Source organism: Dipodomys merriami, unplaced genomic scaffold, assembly GCF_024711535.1.
Source record: "Dipodomys merriami isolate MVZ:Mamm:240054 unplaced genomic scaffold, mDipMer1.0.p SCAF_446, whole genome shotgun sequence".
Lineage (NCBI taxonomy): Eukaryota > Metazoa > Chordata > Mammalia > Rodentia > Heteromyidae > Dipodomys > Dipodomys merriami.
The window spans coordinates 174,924-191,722 of NW_027206009.1; the positions used below are offsets into that span (position 1 = coordinate 174,924).

A 16,799-nucleotide genomic window follows, 5' to 3' on the forward strand; every position below is an offset into this window, starting at 1 on the left:
GCGGTCCGGACTGGCGCTCGCGCGGGGGGGGGGGGGCCCGCAGGCCCCAGGCCTCCCCTCGGGGAGCGGAGGGGCCCGGAGGCGGCTCCGTGTTCAGTTCCCGAAGTGGCCGCCGGGTGGCAGCACTTGCGGGCCGCTTCGAGGTGGCCACCGGACGTGGGCTGGGTGGGTCAGGGCCTCGCTGCGGGGAAGACCGGCCCGGCGCAGGACTCAGCGGCTGCAACTCCACTCACTCATCTCTGGCCCATCTGACGCCCTGGGGGTCCCTCTTCCGAACCCCTCAACACGCGACGAGCACGTCCATAGCCCGGGGCAACGCGGCCGCGCCTCGCTCCCTCCCTCCCTTCGACGCCTCAGTCCGCACGTTCTATCCCGCGTGGCCACGCAGGCCACGCCCCCAAGCACACCGGGCACGCCTCCAGAACCTCTCTATCCATTGGCTCTTCCCTGACCTCGTCCCGCCCACAAGGACGCGCCTCCCCCTGTTCCCTTCACCTCTCACCTCACCGCCCGGGCTCCCTGAGGCCGGAGACTCCGCCCCCGGAGGGAAGGGGGCGTGTACTTCGTTGTGATTCGCATATATTAGCGACCATTGCCCGTCCATCACGGAAAACGTGATCCTGGATTGGCCAAGGAGAAGCAGCGGGAGGGACAGCGGGAGGGACGGCGGCAGGCGTGCCCGCGCACGCACAGTGCGTGCGCACGGACGGCGGCAGCGGCGGTGGTGATGGCGGCTCGGTGCGTCCGGGCGGCGCGGCGCAGCCTCCCGGCTCTGTCGTTGTCTCTCAGGTAAGGGCGCGTCCTCAGGAAGGCCGCCTCCGTTTCCCGCCCGGCGCTTCGGGCCTCAGCCTCCTCGGCGCGGGCCGCGGGCCTCCCCGGGGCTCCGTCCTGGACCCGCTTCTCTCGCCGCAGGACGCGGGCCGCGCGGGCCCCCTCTCCGGAGCCCGCGCCCCGGGGTCCGCTGCGTGCCCGGCTGCGCCCGCGCGGCCGGCTCGGGGCGCGGGGCCGGAGGCGCATGGCCGCCCGGACCGGAAGCGCGGGCCGCGGGGCGCCGCGGGCGGGGGCCCGGCCAGGGTCACGCCGCGAGGCCGAGCGCCGCCGGGCGTGGCCCGGGCGGTCGGGCCCGGGGAAATTCCGTGTGCCGGGGGGGGGGGGGGAACGGCCCCGTCCGCCCCGCCGGCTCCCGGGCGTTCCCCTTCTAACCCGGGTCCCACCTCAGAAGCGAGCCCGGCGCGGCCTGGGACGTCCACCGGGGGCGGCGGGGAGCCGCACGGGGCCGGAGAGCGGCGCGAGCCCCGGCCCACGGCCACTGCGAGCAGCGCGCCCCCAGCACCCGCGTCCCAAGGCCTTTCGCTCTGGCCGTTTGTAAGCGCGGTTGGTCGGCAGGAGCGGTCAGCCTGGCCGAGGGCGGCGGCCTAGCTCTCCGCGTGCCCCGTGCGTCCCTCTCCACGCCTTGCCCCGCTCCCAGAGCCTCTGGCCAAGCGGAGCCCAGCTGGTGGCAGACGGAAGGCGGTGACTGCCCCGGCGAGGGGACAAACCACCAAAGTGACCGTGTCATATAAGTTGTTGCTCCCTCGTGGTAGCAGAGCACACCGAAGTGCAAACGAAGATGAGGGGCTTCTGTGTATCTTCATAAACAGGATCACTCCTGGGTACTCCTTGTGTGGCATAAATGAAGGTGGTCAGTGGAGCAAGTGGCCTGCCCACGGACATCGCAGCCATCCGCTGGCACACAATGTGTGCGTGACGAAATTGGAGATTTTTCTCTCGAGCCTGTCCCCATGAGGCATGAGTGTGTTTTTTAAGTTGCCTTTCTTGACAAAGCACTCAGAAGGCATCCAGAAGATGGCTACTGAGCTCATATCTTTAGGAGTCGGACAGTTTCCAGATTCTGGGAGCAGCAGTCAGTCCTCTCACTGAACATCAAGTTTCAGCATTAGTTGGGTGGTATATAAATATGTGTGCTCCGTGTACTGATCCCTTTTCTTTAATTCAACAAGTTTTCTTAAAGCTGGGAAGAAAGTTGAATGTAGTAGATCCTAATTGGACACCTGATGAAGACAAGTGGGTTTTAAGATTGTAAGTCACCGAAGACTTTGAGACTTGATGCTCTTGTGTAGATGAGATAGATAATACCTTAAATCATTCCTAGGGCTCATTCTAGAGCACTTTGTACTTCTCCTGTACACAGCACATGTTCCTGACTCTGCACCTTGGTCCAAACCATTGCCTTTCCTGGAGTAAATCTCTGCCTCCCTCTCGACACAAACGCTCCCTGTTCTACAAAGCCCTCTGTGGGTCGTGGCACAGCGGACACACCAGCCACCCCAGCACCTTGCATCAGAAGGCTGATGCAGGAGGATTGTTCATAGCCGTCCATGTGTCTAGGCTGTGTCTCTAAATAAGTAGGTCCCCAGGCTTCCCCATTTCCCTCCTAACAGCCTCACACTTGCTAAGCAGGCACTCTACCAATTGAGACACCTCATCAGTTCCTTTTTTTTTTTTTTTTTGGTCAGTCATGGGGCTTGAACTCTGGGCCTGGGTGCTGTCCCTCAGCTCTTCAGCTCAAGACGAGTGCTCTACCGCTTGAGCCACAGTGCCACTTCCAGTTTTCGAGTGCTTTATGGGAGATAAGTCTCATGGACTTTTCTGCCCGGGCTGGCTTTGAACCGCGATCCTCAGACCTCAGCCTCCTGAGTAGCTAGGATGACAGGCATGAGCCACCGGTGCCCAGCACCTCTCCAGTTCTTTACTGGTTTATTTTTTGGATAAGATCTCCCACTTTTCACTGTGGCTGGTCTAGCTTAAGATGTCTTCTTGCAAAAGCCAGAAGTGGCACTGTGGCTCAAGTGGTTAGAGTGCTAGCCTTGAGCTGAAGAGCTGAGGGACAGCGCCCAGGCCAAGTTCAGGCTTCATGACCAGAGGAAAAAAAAAAGATGTCTTCTTGCTAGCTTTTACCAGAGTTAGCCTCACACTGCTATCTTCCTGATCTCCACCTCGCAACTTGTTGTGATTACAGGCATGGGTCATTGTGCCCAGCCAGCAGTTTGCCTTTTTTGCATGATGGTGAATACTTTGTGGGAAGGATCTCTCCTGGTCTGCCCTTGTTAGCCATGCAACTAGTGGCTCTACCTCTGTCCAGTTGGGTGACTTGTTTGTATGAGGGTCACAGTATGTTTACACAGCCTGTTTACACAGCCTGTTGGTCCAGCCTGCTGCAGGGAGGGCAGGGCTGCTGGCACCGCCTCCTGTGGGCTGTTGTTGACCAGAACCATTAGGGGCAGGTGTGCTTCAGTGCAGTAGATACAATGTATACAATAGATACAATGTATATGATTTGTCCCTTTACTGGTGAAAGCCTTTCTCTCCCAAGCCAGTCCCTATTTGCTTGACTCTTAAGTTTCTAAAATGTCTTGGGATCACATGCCAACAAGCAGTCTGCTTGTGCGATGATCGCATGCCAACAAGCAGTCTGCGTGTGCAAGTGCATGCCAACAAGCAGTCCATGTGTGGAGTGACGCGTGACTTTCTGCAGGCCCTCTCCTCGGTGGTTGTGCACAGCCACAAAGCAGAAGAACAGTGGTCAGAACCTGGAGGATGACAGTGGCCACAGCGAACAGAAGACAGAGCCACCGTCCACAGACAGGATTCTTCTGGACGAGAAGGTGAAGCTGGAAGAGCAGCTGAGAGAGACAACGGTGAGGCCGGGCGAGGGAGCGAGGGAGCGAGGCCCAGGCCGAGGCCGGGCGAGGGAGCGAGGCCGAGGCCGGGCGAGGGAGCGAGGCCGGGGCCGGGGCCGGGCGAGGGAGCGAGGCCGGGGCCGGGCTCCTGGTGTAGAGTCTGCTCGCACCTTGTATTACTGTGGTCTTCTCCAGGGAGGAGAGCTCGGTACAGCCGGGGACTTGGAGGAGCTGGGTGGAGTTGGGAGGAGGGTGGCCCGCAGTCATCATCGGGGAAGTGGGAGGTGGCACTGAGCCAGCCCTGAAGGTTGAAGTCAGTGCCCTGCATCGTGCGTGCTGGCGCTGGCCCGGCCCCAGCCGGGGCCCCACTGTGACAGAGGGAACGGAAGCAGGAAGGTGGGGTGTCCCAGGCGGCCAGGCAGTGGACCGGGAAGGGGTGCTGACAGCTGCTTAGACTGAGAGTGGGAGCTGCTGGAGGTGTCACGCAGCTGACTTTCACGGGGGCCCCTCAGGAAATGGGGTGCCTGGTCCTAGGGTCCCAGGATTGTTAAACTGTTTGAGTCCCCACAGAGCCTCCCTGGCAGCCCCAAGGGTCCCAGAGGGTCATTTGTGGGGCACTGGCTGCCCTGCACTGGGACGACGGCCTGTGGGGTGCTGGCCCTGAGTTAGGAGTGTGGGCCCTTCCTGGGCTGGCGAGTCATCACGGGAGGAGCACGCCAGGGGAGCACGGGGCGGGCTGCCGCAGGACGCTGGTGCGCACGCTGTTAAGCTATCTTGGCTGACCTGAAATCCCAAAAGTAATGACAGGTTGCATGTGTATTTTGGCTTGGGGTTTATTACAGAATCATCTTTCAGTCAGGGTGGCTTTCTTAAGACAGTTTTCCACTTTTAATTCATATACATTTTTCTTTCCTTAGGAAAAATACAAACGAGCCTTGGCAGATACCGAGAACTTACGGCAGAGGAGTCAAAAGCTGGTGGAGGAAGCCAAGTTATATGGTAACTCGTGGGAATGCTGTCGGTGCTGGGCGGGCCGGGCAGGGCCTGGGACAAGCAGCCGTGTTCCCCGGCTGTGATGTGTGCAAACCGCCTTCTCTGGCTGGCTCTAGGCATCCAGGGCTTCTGCAAGGACCTGCTGGAAGTGGCTGACATTCTGGAGAAGGCCACCCAGAGTGTCCCAAAGGAAGAGATCCGAGATGACAACCCGCACCTCAAGAGCCTGTACGAGGGGCTGGTGATGACGGAAGTGCAGATTCAGAAGGTGTTCACGAAGCACGGCCTGCTCAGGCTGGACCCCGCCGGAGCCAAGTTTGACCCTTACGAACATGAGGCCTTGTTCCACACGCCGGTGGAGGGAAAAGAGCCGGGCACGGTGGCGCTGGTTAGCAAGGTCGGGTACAAGCTGCATGGGCGCACCCTGAGGCCCGCCCTGGTGGGGGTGGTGAAGGCAGCATAGCCACCTCGCAGCTTCTGGACTTTTCCAGCACTTGCTGTAACTTCCTAGTTTTCATCAGCGCCCGTGTCTCACCTTTGCCCGGCCTTGTCAGGAAGCCGGAGTCAGCTGCGTCGGCACGTGGGAGCTGGTCACTGGCTCTTAGCAGCACGTGTTATCATAGGCTTCCACAGGCTTGCAGAGAGGCCGAGGGACTTGTGGAGTGCCGTGGGTAATGCTGTATCCGCTCAGCTTGGGTGATTGCAAAGCATTCTAACAAATAAAAAGGTCTTGGGGAGTTGTGTTTGGCTGCGCGGTGAGCACATGCCGCGTCCTCCACGGCTCTCCTGCATCTGCAGTGCTGTGCTGGCTCCTCTGAAGGGAAGGAAGGCCGGAGGCGGACGTGCTTGTCAGTTAAAGCTTAGGACTAGCATGCTGGAGGCCGAGGCAAGAGGACCTTGACTCCAGACCAGCGTGGGCTAAATACGTAACAAGACTCTCAAACAAAAATAATTAGGTGCAGTGGCTTACTCCTGTAATCCCAGCTATTGAGGAGACTGCAGTTGGGAGGATCATGGTTCAAGGCCAGCCCAGACAAAAGATATTCTTCCCTCATCCCCATTAATTACAGTAGTTGGGCAAAGGTAGGAAGACTAGAGTTTTAGGTCCCAAGCAAAATCCCAAGACCTTATTTTAAGAAAAAGAGGACAAAAAACAGGTAGAGGAGATATAGTTGAAATGATAAGAGTCTGCTTAATAGCAAGTGTGAGTCCTGGAGTTGAAATCCCAGTATCTCCCCCCACCCCACCCCCAAACAAACAAAAAGAGCTTGTGACCTTTGAGAAGAGTAGGCGCTAAAAAATGAACACTGCTAACGTTTCATATTGCCAATAACTGAATTTGGCAAACTCAGTTCCTGTTTCCAGTTTTGTTCATCCCAATGTTTAAGTCTGTATTCAATACTTAAAACCTCAAGGTGCAATCCTTGTTACGATGGACCTCCTTGAAATAGGAAAATTACATGCCTGGAATACTCTCAGTGTTACTGAGTCGGGTTTTGTTGAAGAGGATTAAAAGCCCAGTGTTTATTTTCCTACCTCATGGTGATGGTTTCTTGTCCTTCAGTGGACTGTGAGTCCCTTAGGCACGTGGCTGAGGGCCCGGTGTGCTGCTCGGAGGGCAGAGCGGCCCTCCAGCAGGGACAGGCATCCTGGGCCAGGGCCCAGCTGACTGGGAGCTCTTCTTAGTCTAAAGGCTGTTCTCATTTATATGGCTCTCTAAGGCCTAGTAAAAGCTGAGTGAGGCCAGACGCCTGTGACCCTAGCACTCAGGAGGCTGAGAGCTGAAGACAGTGGTTCAGAGCCAACCCAGGCAGGAAAATCCACGACTCTCATCTCCAATTAACCACCAGAAAATCAAAAGTGGCTCCAAGTGGTAGAGCACTAGTGCTAGCCTTGAGCAAGAGCTCAGGGACAGTGCCTAGGCCCTGAGTTCAAGCCCTATTACCTACTAAAAGGAAAGAAACAGCTGAGTGATTAGCTAAGCTATTTAGGAGGCTGAGGCCCACAGGACCGCAACTCCAAGCTGGCCTGAGGTGCAGGGTCCAGGAGACGCCCATCTCCAGTTAACAGAATGCTATGGTGGAAGCATGGCTCAGGTGGTATAGTAAAAAAGAATGGTGTGTGACCTATTACTATTATCAACAGAGGTAACCTACTGTTTGGTGGGATGCAGCAATGCGCCATTTACTTCACAGCAGAGATGGGGAATGAGCCAGACATGGCGGTGCCCAGGTGTAATTCTAACTACTTGGAGGTGTGGACATCATGGTTCTAGGCCACTCAAGCAAACGTCCAAAACAGAAAGAACCTGGGCTTGTGGCTCCAGGGGCAGGGCAGGCCCACTCAGCCCTGCATCCCTGGACTCCTCACCAATGGTTTAACCTGTGGCAGACCAAAAGTCCACACCTGTACTGAGCATGGACAGTCACAGGGCTGCCTCACACAAGCCGGGCTGGGCTGGGCTGCCCCTGAGTCCCACCCACAGCTGGCTACAGGCTTGTCATTGGTTTTTAAATAGTCTTACCTGGTATCTCACAAGGCCCCTAGCGATTGGTGTAGCAGGGGAACATGGGCTTCTGTGCATGTGTCCTTTTCCATAAGGGGCTTGAGCTGAGACTTGTACCCTCTTGAGGGACAACTGCATGTACACATGGCAGAGCTATTTCATGGAGTTCAGTTATCCACTGTCGCCGTGAGCAAGAACATGTCAGGTTCACACACATTCCTACCACCAATCACACTTGCTGACAGTGTGCTAGTCAAGCATTGGAAAGCTGCAGGCCTGCGCTGGGCTGAGCTGTTCAGTGTGGACAGCCAGAACCCGAGACCTGAAGTGGCCCACTCCCAGGGCTGGGCTGGCCTGCAAGCGTTTTCTGCCTAGCAGAAAGCTGGTGTGACAGCGTGGTGCGCTTGCCGGCCAGGGCGGGTGCTGACTGCAAGGCTGGCGGAGCAGGAGGAAGAAGCCGTCACACATTTCCCAACGTGTTTAATATGTAAAAGGATAATAAAAAACGGTAGTCAGAGTTGCAATTTTTAATACATTCTCGGAATGTTCGCCTCCCAGAGCATTATTTCAAAGAACTGAAGAATTACCTAACTTTTTGATTCAAAGACAGTTAAATTCAAAAAGACCTAGTTCCACAGGGTATGCTAGTTAACGCACTGTGAGAATTAAATACAGACAAGTCAGGCTGTAGCTAACAGTAGAGCAAGGACTAATGTGACAGAAATAGCTAGAGCAGATGGAAGAAGAGGCAACCAATCCTAAAATTACTTTTCCCTTGTAACAGCATATTAAAACTTCAACATAAATTATACATTCATTATGGCATTTAGAAACCATCAGAGACATGCACATGACAGGCTGCTGAGCAGAGTCTCATCTTCCGGCCCTGGGTCCAGACCACACATTGACAGGGATCCTCTGCTTTCCACACTTTCAATAGAGGTCTGGCTGTCATTTTATATAAAAATAAGACGAAACATAAAGCCTCACCAAACCAGGACCCTCATGTTAAAAAAACAACAAAAGAAAACGCATCACTACAACTAAAGCCGTGGCTCTCAAACTTGAACTTTCACCTTAGCTACATGGAGAGCCTGCCAACAGCTTGCACTCCAGGGGCCTCATTCTGCCTCTCTAACAAGCGCCCAGGAGCCCACTTTGAGAACCACACAAACCAGTCTGGCCGGCAGGGGACAGTGTGGAGGCCATACTGCTGGGCTGCTGGCTGGGCCTGGCGGACAGCTGGGCAGACTTGGCCAGCCCACAGTGTACCTACAACTAAAGCCATGTTCAGTGTACTTCGTGTTGAAAAGCTGACCCTAGGGGACGGGATGTAAGGTGAAAAGGCACGGAGTCAAGTCATCCTTGGAATGAGGTTTGGGTTTTTTGCTGTTTTTCCTATTTTCTTTAAAATCACTGTAAGGTCAAGCCCAAACATTCTGGGAGGTAAACAGGCTCTTGTACCTATGGGACGGGGTGGGGCGGGGCGGGGCGCGGGGGGGGGGGGGGGGGGAGGGAGGGGCAGGATAAGCTTCGCGGAGCTGGAGGTGGGGTGGGGTCTGTGGTCACTCCAGGACTCTAAAGCAGGGTCTGGGCATGAGAACCCTGAGCAGCGGGAAGACAAACGCCTTCCTCAGGTTTAGGAAGGTACCATGTACGACCTTAAAGGGAGCCCAGAAACGAGCTTTCCAGTTGGGCTGAGAAGCTGTTTCTGGGTTTGTTTCACAACAGTGAACAGAAGCAGCACCGGGCTCCAAGGCACAGCCAGTGCTCCCCACACTCACCAGAGCCCCTGGAGCTGACCCTGGCCCTGCCCAGCTAGCAGCTGGTAGGCACGGCCATGCCCTGGACCATCTGCTTAGCCAGGTAGCACGGTCCTATGTACAACTGGGCTGAAAATCCTGAGGGAGCCGACACCCAGGCTTGGAGCCCCGGGCGTCAGCCTTGCCTTGTAAAGCAGGGTCTATTGGCCTAAGACGTCCTACAGGTGCAGCGGCCCCGTGACAACCCTGTGTCCCTTCCCCGAGCGCTTTGCCTTCCCAGGGACAAGGATGCAAGAAGGCATGGAGGGCCGGCGGGCCGTGCTGCACGAGGCAGGGAAACCCCAGGCTCACTGTGCCAACGAGGGGTTCTTCCTCTTCAGGGGCGCAGCGCCAGCGGGTCTGGTGGTGGTCTCGGGCCTCCACAGCGGAGAGCTCTGGGCATGGCCTGCCTCCAGGTAAAGTGCTGCGTGCCGGGGCTGTGTTGGGGTGTCAGCTGGGGCAGCAGTGGGCTCAGAAAAGGGGCGCCAACAGCAACTTGCCTGAGAAGAGCTTGTGTCACCAGGGCAGAGCTGATGGTGGGCAGCCCAGGCCCTGGCACCCACCGCACTCTCGCTTCTAGACCTGAAGGAAGGAAGGCTCACCCAAAAGAAGGCCAGCATCCGCCCCGTCCGCCCTCTGCCCACGGAACACACAAGGCAGTTCGTCACCTTAAAGGATACTTTTAGGACGAAGTTAAAATAGACACGCATTTGTCTCCCCCGTGATCCAATGTGAGACTGTTGCTATTGCTTCTTTCAGAGGATGGAGAGAGAGCATCAATACCTTGACACCAGAGGCCGGGGAGGGCGAAAGTGCGCCCCCAGCCCCGGGTGGGCGACTCGCAGCGGCTCCAGCGGCGCCCTGGCCTCAGGAGGCGTCCCTGGCTATCCACCCGCTTTCCGTGAGGAAGTTCAGAATCCTCTTCTTGAGGACCTTGTCCAGGTAGCTGGGGAGGCGGCTTTTGGAGGGCACGCCCTGCCGCTTCTGCAGGTGGTCTTTGATGATGATGGTCTTCACCGTCACGTAGCGCGCGGGGCTCAAGTTCAAAGAGCTGCACAGCACCTTCTCACGGTCGGACAACAGCTCGAACCCAGGGAGGTTCTCGATGGCTGCAAACTCGCCATCCTTGCCGTCCTCCTTCCCCCTCTTGGAGCCGGCCATGTTTTTGTTCTCCTTCCTCCGCTCCCGCTTGTGCCTGGCGGCCTCGTACTCGGCCGACTCCTCCATCTTGGTGATCCCGTTCCGCCGGTAGCGCTGCAGCTCTCGGATTTTGGCTCGGAGCATCTTCTCCTTGTGCATGTTCTCAAACAGGTCGTCAAACTCCTTGCACGACATGAACTGGTAGAGCGGCCGCAGCTTCAGCCGCAGCTCCTTCTCCTCCTTGGTGATCTTGCGCTTGGGCGCCCTCTCCTTCTCCTTCCGCTCCTTCCCCAGGAAGGCGGGCACCAGGTTGTAGTCGCGGGCGATGTTCTTGCGGCGCTGGCGCTCCTTCAGCTTGCGCACGTACATGTCCACGTGGGCGCGCTTGAGCTCGATCTCCACGTCATCGTCGTCGTAGTTCACCGAGAGCCCGCTGATGAGCGTCTCCGCGTCCTGGTCGTACTCGATCTCGTAGTCGTCCCGCAGTGGCATGTAGCCCAGCTGCTGCTGCTCTGCCACCGAGATGTCCAGCGGAGGCAGCGGTGTGGTGAGGCTGGGCGAGAGAGGCCCTCCGCTGGGGCAGGTGTGGTCGGTCACGCGGTTGGGGATGGTGTCGGGGATGCAGGCCTTGCCCAGGTTCCCGTGGATGTACATGCTCACATAGTGCTCCATCACTTCCTGCGGGGTCCGGGAAGCACCGACGTGCGCGGCCATGTCTTCCTACAACAACAAAGGCCGAGCGTCATGAACAAGGAGCAAAGTGCCCCACAGCCTGCCGAGGAGGACGGCGGGCAGCGCGGAAGGCAGCGGGCGGCGCGGAGCAGCGGCTCTGTCCGCCCTGGGTGGCAGGAGCCGACCCAGACCCCGAGCAGTGCCGCGCGGTGCGGCGCGGTGCGGTGCGGCGCTCCGTCCTGCTACCTCCCATCTGTGCGGAACTGGGCCCACTGCCAACTGTCCTCAGCACGGGACACAGGGACACGGGTGGGCCGAGGATGCCCCAACGCCTCTTTGAGGCTCGTCTCTGGGGCAAGGCCGTGGCCCAGGGCTGATCAGGAAGAGCCCCGCCCGTGCCGCTCGCCTCGGAGAGGGGCAGCCGGTCCCTCGCTGCGCTGTCTGCAGGTGATGGCAGCTCACAGCTTTGGGGGACGGGGTCCTCATTTATGACACATTCCACACCTAAGAAGGCAGCGGCAACCCCGCCGTGGCTGGCGGCATGCACCCCTGCCGGCTATTAAAGGGAGGAAACCTAAAGCTCCCTCAATCTTTTCCTTCCACCAAGTGGCCTCTTCCTTAACACAACCACGAAAGCCACTTCAGAAGCAACTGCCCCAAACGCGCCCTCACTCACCCGCCCCCCAGCGCCCCAGGGAGGGACAGGCTGGCTGTCCCCCAGCCCGTGACCCGCGCCGCTCCTCGGCCAGCAGCCGGCCGTGCCGGGAGGGGGCGCGGGCCCCATGCCAGGTCCTCCGCCCAGGCTCTCTGGGGCCAGGCGCAGGCACGCAGGCAGGGCTGCTCCCACCAACTGCGGGGTGTGGCGCAACGTGGGAACGCAGGGCAGCCAAGCCCGAGGCCAGGCCTCCCTGGGAATCATCAGGAACAAAATAAAACTTACAGGACTCCTGTCGAGAATGGCACTATGAGCGCCGCGTCTATTGCTTTTATTTGCTCAGTAAACATCTGACCCACACAAAACACCAGTCACAGCCACCTCTGGCTGGGGACGGTTCACCTTGGAGACCCAGGCTGGCAGGGGCCTCAGCCTCAGACCCTCAGACCCCAGGCCCTTTGCTTCCCAGCACAGGAAGAGGCTGCAGTCGGTGAGGCCAGGCCCAGGGCTCCGCTAGCGCAGCAGCCGCGGGCGAGGCAGAAGCTGTGGCCTCACTCCAATTCCCCGAGTCACAGACGCAGCCAGGAGAAGAACCCACGGACCTGGCGAACACCGCAGCCCCTCCACTCCCCTCTCCAGGTGAGCCGCTCACAGGGTATCTGCCAGAGCCGTTTAGCGCCTTCATTGAGCACGGCCCACCAGGCCAGGCCTTCGAGCTATTCCGCAGAGCCCGCTCACAGCCCTGAGCCGCAGCCCCGGCACACAGCCCGGCCTGCCGCTGCCGCCGCCGCCCGCACTGCTGTGCCAGGCTCCAGGCTTCCAGGGCTGGCTCTGCCCCTTTGGCTGTGTGACCTGGGCACACTGCGAGGCTCTGTGCCCTGCTCCTCAGCTGAAGTCCTGGGAAGGAGGAGCCACTCCAGCTCATGCCAGCACGCACATGGCCTGGGCACAAGCCGGAAATGTGCTCCAATCAGCAACCCTGCCACCAGCTGCCAGCCTCCATCCACCACACGCGCACCCTGGAAGACCCAGGTCCTCCAGGAAGCCTTCAATGTGCCCTCAGCTCCATCCACGCCTCTCCCTCCCAGGCTTCTCATTCTTTGTCCTTGTGGATTTTGTGAGGACGCAATTAAAATAAAAATGCCAAGGCCAACACGCACCACCAGCCTGGGTGGGTGCAGGGTACTGCTCCATTTCACGGTGAGGAGAAGCAGCGGCCAGGTAGGCATTAATGCTGTAACCACAGACGAGGCCCCGCCCCGATGTGAAGAAGGGCCGTGGAGCAAGCACCTGAACCTCCTGCCCTGGCTCCACAGCCTCCCGCCCACGTGGGTGGCGCTCTACAGCACACGCAACACGCTGTGCCCACGCTGCCACCCGGGGCTCCACGCCTGTCCTCCATGAGCATCAAGGGCGCGGGGACAGCGAGGCACAAGAGAGGATAAAGCCGGGCTTCCTTCCCTCGGTGGTGTGGGTCTGCGCTGTCTCCACATCACTACATCTTTGTTTCTTCAAATGAATGAGCCTCAAAAGGGACAGATGCCAAAGAAGGCTACCTCTCCTGGAAGCTACTGGAAGCAGCTGGCCCCTGACTGGCCAGCAGCCAGGGAGGAGGGGCAGGAAATAAAGTCCACTGCAAACATTCTAAAGGACAGGAGAGAGCCTCTCTCCTAAGGGACAAGGAAATCCCTTTTCTAGCTTTCTACCAAAGCAACACCAGCGGAATCTGGCTGAGACCCAAGCACCCCGTGTTCAAAGCAGCACTGTTCACGGTAGAGGAGATGGCCACTATCGGGGGATGGGATGAGGTGCATGCACACAGTGGAATACTATAAAGCCATTAAAACAAAACGCTGACACCTGCTACAACATGGGTGAATCTGGAGGACATTGCGCTGAAATGAGCCACACGAAGTCTAATGCTGCAGGATTCAGCTCAGAGACAGAAAGGAGGGTGGGGTTGCCAGGGGCTGGGAGAGGAGGATGGGGAGGTCTTGTTGAATGAAGACAGAAATCAAGTGTGGCTCAGTGGTAAAAGCACCATCACACAAGCACCTGAACTCCAACCTCAGTGCCACCAAAGAAATTATTAGTACTTAGTGCACCTGCACTGTACCAGTAAAATATTCTATGTCATACAGAGTTTACCCCAATGAAAACAATCCAGTGTCTTAAACAGAAAATAACAGAGGTGTGTCAAGGGCACATGTGTGTGTCCTGCCACAGTGTCTCCTTAAGAGGGCCCTAGCCAGCGGCACACACTACCTGGATGGTGCTAGAAACAGGCTTTGCGCTTTCCGCAGACTGGCAACTCCCAGATGCAGGTGTGTGGGCCTCATCGCTGCTTAGCATGAGCCTCCCGGGCTCTCACAGCGCGGCCTGTTTGTTCCGTGTTCCGTAGCACCCACAGTCCTCATGGCAAGACACGAGGGCAGGCCGTCCAGCCCGCGGCCAGCACGAGAGCCTTCTGCCTGGTGACAAGTGGAGGGGGCGGCTCCGCTGGTGCCAGCAGTGGCCCAGTGCACCATGGAGTCAGGCTTGGGCCCAGACTCACGTCTGGTTTCGCAGGTGTTCCAACATTGGTAAAGGTGAGGCGTCTGCCCAGGGAGTAGGAGACACGAGCAGGAAGGAAGTCGGCGCCAGCCCTACCTGCTGAGGTAGGTAGTGCCAACCGTGAGCTCACACAGCCTCAGCCGCCCTCTCTGTCACCCTCCCCCACCGGCGGCCCCCAACTCTGGTCTTCCACTTTGGGTCAGCTAGCTTCCGCCGTGCTCCCCAATACACCAGACTCCCCTTCTTCCCCACTGCCTTTGTTCCTGCACAGCCTTCTGAGCCCCCACTGGGGGCCAGGGGCCCCTCGCACCTGCAGGGTCACGAAGCCGTCATGCCAGCAGGGTCTCACCGTGGGGGCCAGCATGCAGTGAGTGCCGAGCAAGCACTGAGGATGGACGAAGGCTCAGCGCCACGACCTGCGTACCACGCAGCACCGGCCCGCAGATGCCAGCTGTCATGTGGAAAGGCAAGACCACTGCCCCCACTGACACCCACCGGCCTCCACCCCGCAGACCCAGGCGAGAGGCCCCGCACTGCTGCTTTTCTACCCATCTCTCCCGCACCGCTGAGCACTGGCCCTCCTGGCCACCCTGCACGGCAGATGGCCTCAACTCCTCCCCAGTGACAATCCCATGTCTCTGGAGCCAAGGGAAACCTGCAGGCCCCTGTTGGTGTTCTTGTGTTCCACAGACCCCTTGGAACACTGGCTGCCTAAATGTCTCCAGCACCCCCCAACAGGCCTGGGATCACTTGACTACTGGCCAGGGTCCCCCGTCCTCTTGCTGCCAAAAGTGCAGGCACACCAGTGCCAGGCCCTGGCAAGGCTGCCCATCCCCAAACCCTCCCGCTACTTAAACAGCAACATGCTGCTCCCTCCAGGCCCCAGGTCTCGGTGCCAGGCCCCAGCAATGCCCCCTCCCCACTTGGTCTCCCACAGGAAGCTGTACCTCCCCAAGGCCGTCCCTCACCAGCAGCCATCTGAAGCTGGAAGGGAACAGTCTCCCTCTATACTGCTGTCCTCAAAGCCCCGCTGCCTCTTCCCACCGTCCAGGCTTCCCAGCGCATGCGCCCACCCAGTGATCTTCTCCCACTGAGCCTCAGCAGAACACCTTCCCCGCCTCCCACTCCAGCTGCAGCAGCGAGCTGCTGGCCTCCGACCTGGACTACTTCATGTTCTCATTTGGTGGGTAGGCCCACACTCGGTCACACAGGCCTGCAATGGATCCTGGTTCTGTCACGTGCAAAGCTATGGGATCCGGGACGAGAGCTTAGATTCAGCTGTATGCTAAGAGCAGCAGGCCACCCACAGGGCCGCCGTGCCACATCAAGTACTCACACAATGGACACAGGACCCCAGAGTACACCCTCAGTGTGCCAGTATCAGGGCACCTGCTCAGAATGGACCAGAGCCACGCTGTAGTGCCTTGAATCAAAAAGAAAACCCAGAGGGAAAGCAAGGGGCCCAAGATGGCCAGGTGCCTCTCCTCCAGGGCCCTCTCTGCGGGCTGTTAGTAACGTTCACAATCAAGGCGAGGCTGTGGTTTTGGGGTGGCGATGGTGCCGGCGGGTAGGTAAGAAGTCAGGAGAATGAAGATTGCAGGGTGGTCGATGGGGGCCATCCAGGGCCACAGACTGGCCCGGAAGGCTGGCCACTGCTTGAAGAGAAGATGAAGGCAGCGCGGGGCCTGGCACAGAGGCAGGGGAGGGGCGAAGGGAACGGGAGGCAGGGTCCCGGCGTCCCCGGGGAGGGTCCCGGACTGCTTCCCTACTTCCAAGCAAGTCTGCCTGCCACAGACCCCAGGCCCGCGGGGCCCCGGCGGGCTCCGCTTCCCCTCGCGGTGAGGCGCGGGCGGCAGCTCCGAGGCCCCCACAACCGCCCGCTCTCCTCTCCCCCTCGGCGGGCCCCGCACGGACCCAGCGGGGACACATCAGCCCGGCCGGGTCCCGTCCCTCGCGAGCGGAGCCCAGGCCCAGCGCCTCCTCCCGCAGGGCCCCGCGGGCCCCGGAGGGGCGGACGCCCAGGCCCGCGGCCTCCACCGCCTCGGCGCCCCGGCCCAGGCCGGTCCTCCCGCCGGGAGCCGCCCGGGAGCCGAGCCGGGCCACCTGCGGCTGGCCCGGGGCCAGGGGTCAGGGGTCGGAGGTCAGCGGGCGCGCTCCGCCCCCGCCCGCCCGGCCCGGGGCCCCGCGCCCGCCCCGCACTCGCCCGGCCGCCCGCGCTCACCCAGTTGCCGAAGCCGAACTGCTCGATGGCGTCCAGCAGCAGCTGCTCCTCGCGGCTGGTCCAGCCGCCCTCGGCCTCGGGCCCCCAGAGCGTGAAGCGGCCGCCGTCCACCAGCTGGTAGCCGTGGTAGCGGCGGTGGTGGCCGATCTCGGCGCCGGCCGAGAAGCACTCGGGGCACAGCTCGATGTCCTGGCACTCGGTGCAGCGGAAGCGCAGCGGGCTCACCTCGGCCAGGCAGTACACGCAGTACTTCTTACCGAGCTCCGCCATCTTTCCCCGCTCGCCCGCCGCCCGGCCCGCCGCCGCCGCCGCCGCCGCCGCCGCCGCCGCGCCCCCGGCCGTCAGCGCCCCGCCGCTCGCCGGGCCCGCCGCGCCCGCGCCGCCGTCCGCCGCCGCCGCCACGGCCACCCCCGCCCAGGCGCCGCCGGAGCCGGCCTGCCGGGCCGCGTCCCGCCTCAGCACGCAGGCGCCCTCCGGCCCGGCCCGGCCGCCGCCGCCGCCAGCGCCGCCGCCGCCGCCGCCGCCGCCGCCGCCGCCGTCGCTCCGCCGCATCGCGCAGGCGCCGTCAGCGCGTCCC

At 60.1% G+C, this 16,799-nt stretch overlaps 2 protein-coding genes across 2 annotated transcripts; one reads left to right on the plus strand and one right to left on the minus strand.

The window, feature by feature from the left end:
- The first annotated feature begins 682 nt into the window (after nucleotides 1–682).
- Nucleotides 683–6,208, plus strand: LOC138808178 (grpE protein homolog 1, mitochondrial). The gene is made up of 4 exons (XM_069994113.1): nucleotides 683–789; nucleotides 3,536–3,698; nucleotides 4,598–4,679; nucleotides 4,790–6,208. The coding sequence occupies exons 1-4, from the start codon at nucleotides 728–730 to the stop codon at nucleotides 5,134–5,136; spliced, it is 654 nt and encodes a 217-aa protein (XP_069850214.1). The 5' UTR covers nucleotides 683–727; the 3' UTR covers nucleotides 5,137–6,208.
- A 1,434-nt stretch (nucleotides 6,209–7,642) lies between these two features.
- On the minus strand, nucleotides 7,643–16,507 carry LOC138808177 (transcriptional adapter 2-beta). Its single transcript, XM_069994112.1, has 2 exons — nucleotides 16,223–16,507; nucleotides 7,643–10,841 (listed from the first exon to the last, which is right to left on the minus strand). Exons 1-2 carry the CDS (start codon nucleotides 16,490–16,492, stop codon nucleotides 9,849–9,851), a joined length of 1,263 nt encoding a protein of 420 aa, XP_069850213.1. The 5' UTR covers nucleotides 16,493–16,507; the 3' UTR covers nucleotides 7,643–9,848.
- Between the last annotated feature and the right edge of the window lie 292 nt (nucleotides 16,508–16,799).

What these genes read in the sequence shown, in the direction of transcription:
- LOC138808178 (XM_069994113.1), top strand. Translation starts at nt 728, where the DNA reads ATGGCGGCTCGGTGCGTCCGGGCGGCGCGGCGCAGCCTCCCGGCTCTG. An exon ending in GCTCTGTCGTTGTCTCTCAG is followed by an intron (nt 790 to 3,535) that starts GTAAGGGCGCGT and finishes GACTTTCTGCAG; the next exon opens with GCCCTCTCCTCGGTGGTTGT. An exon ending in GGAGGAAGCCAAGTTATATG is followed by an intron (nt 4,680 to 4,789) that starts GTAACTCGTGGG and finishes GGCTGGCTCTAG; the next exon opens with GCATCCAGGGCTTCTGCAAG.
- LOC138808177 (XM_069994112.1), bottom strand. Translation starts at nt 16,492, where the DNA reads ATGGCGGAGCTCGGTAAGAAGTACTGCGTGTACTGCCTGGCCGAGGTG. An exon ending in AGTTCGGCTTCGGCAACTGG is followed by an intron (nt 10,842 to 16,222) that starts GTGAGCGCGGGC and finishes TTGTTGTTGTAG; the next exon opens with GAAGACATGGCCGCGCACGT.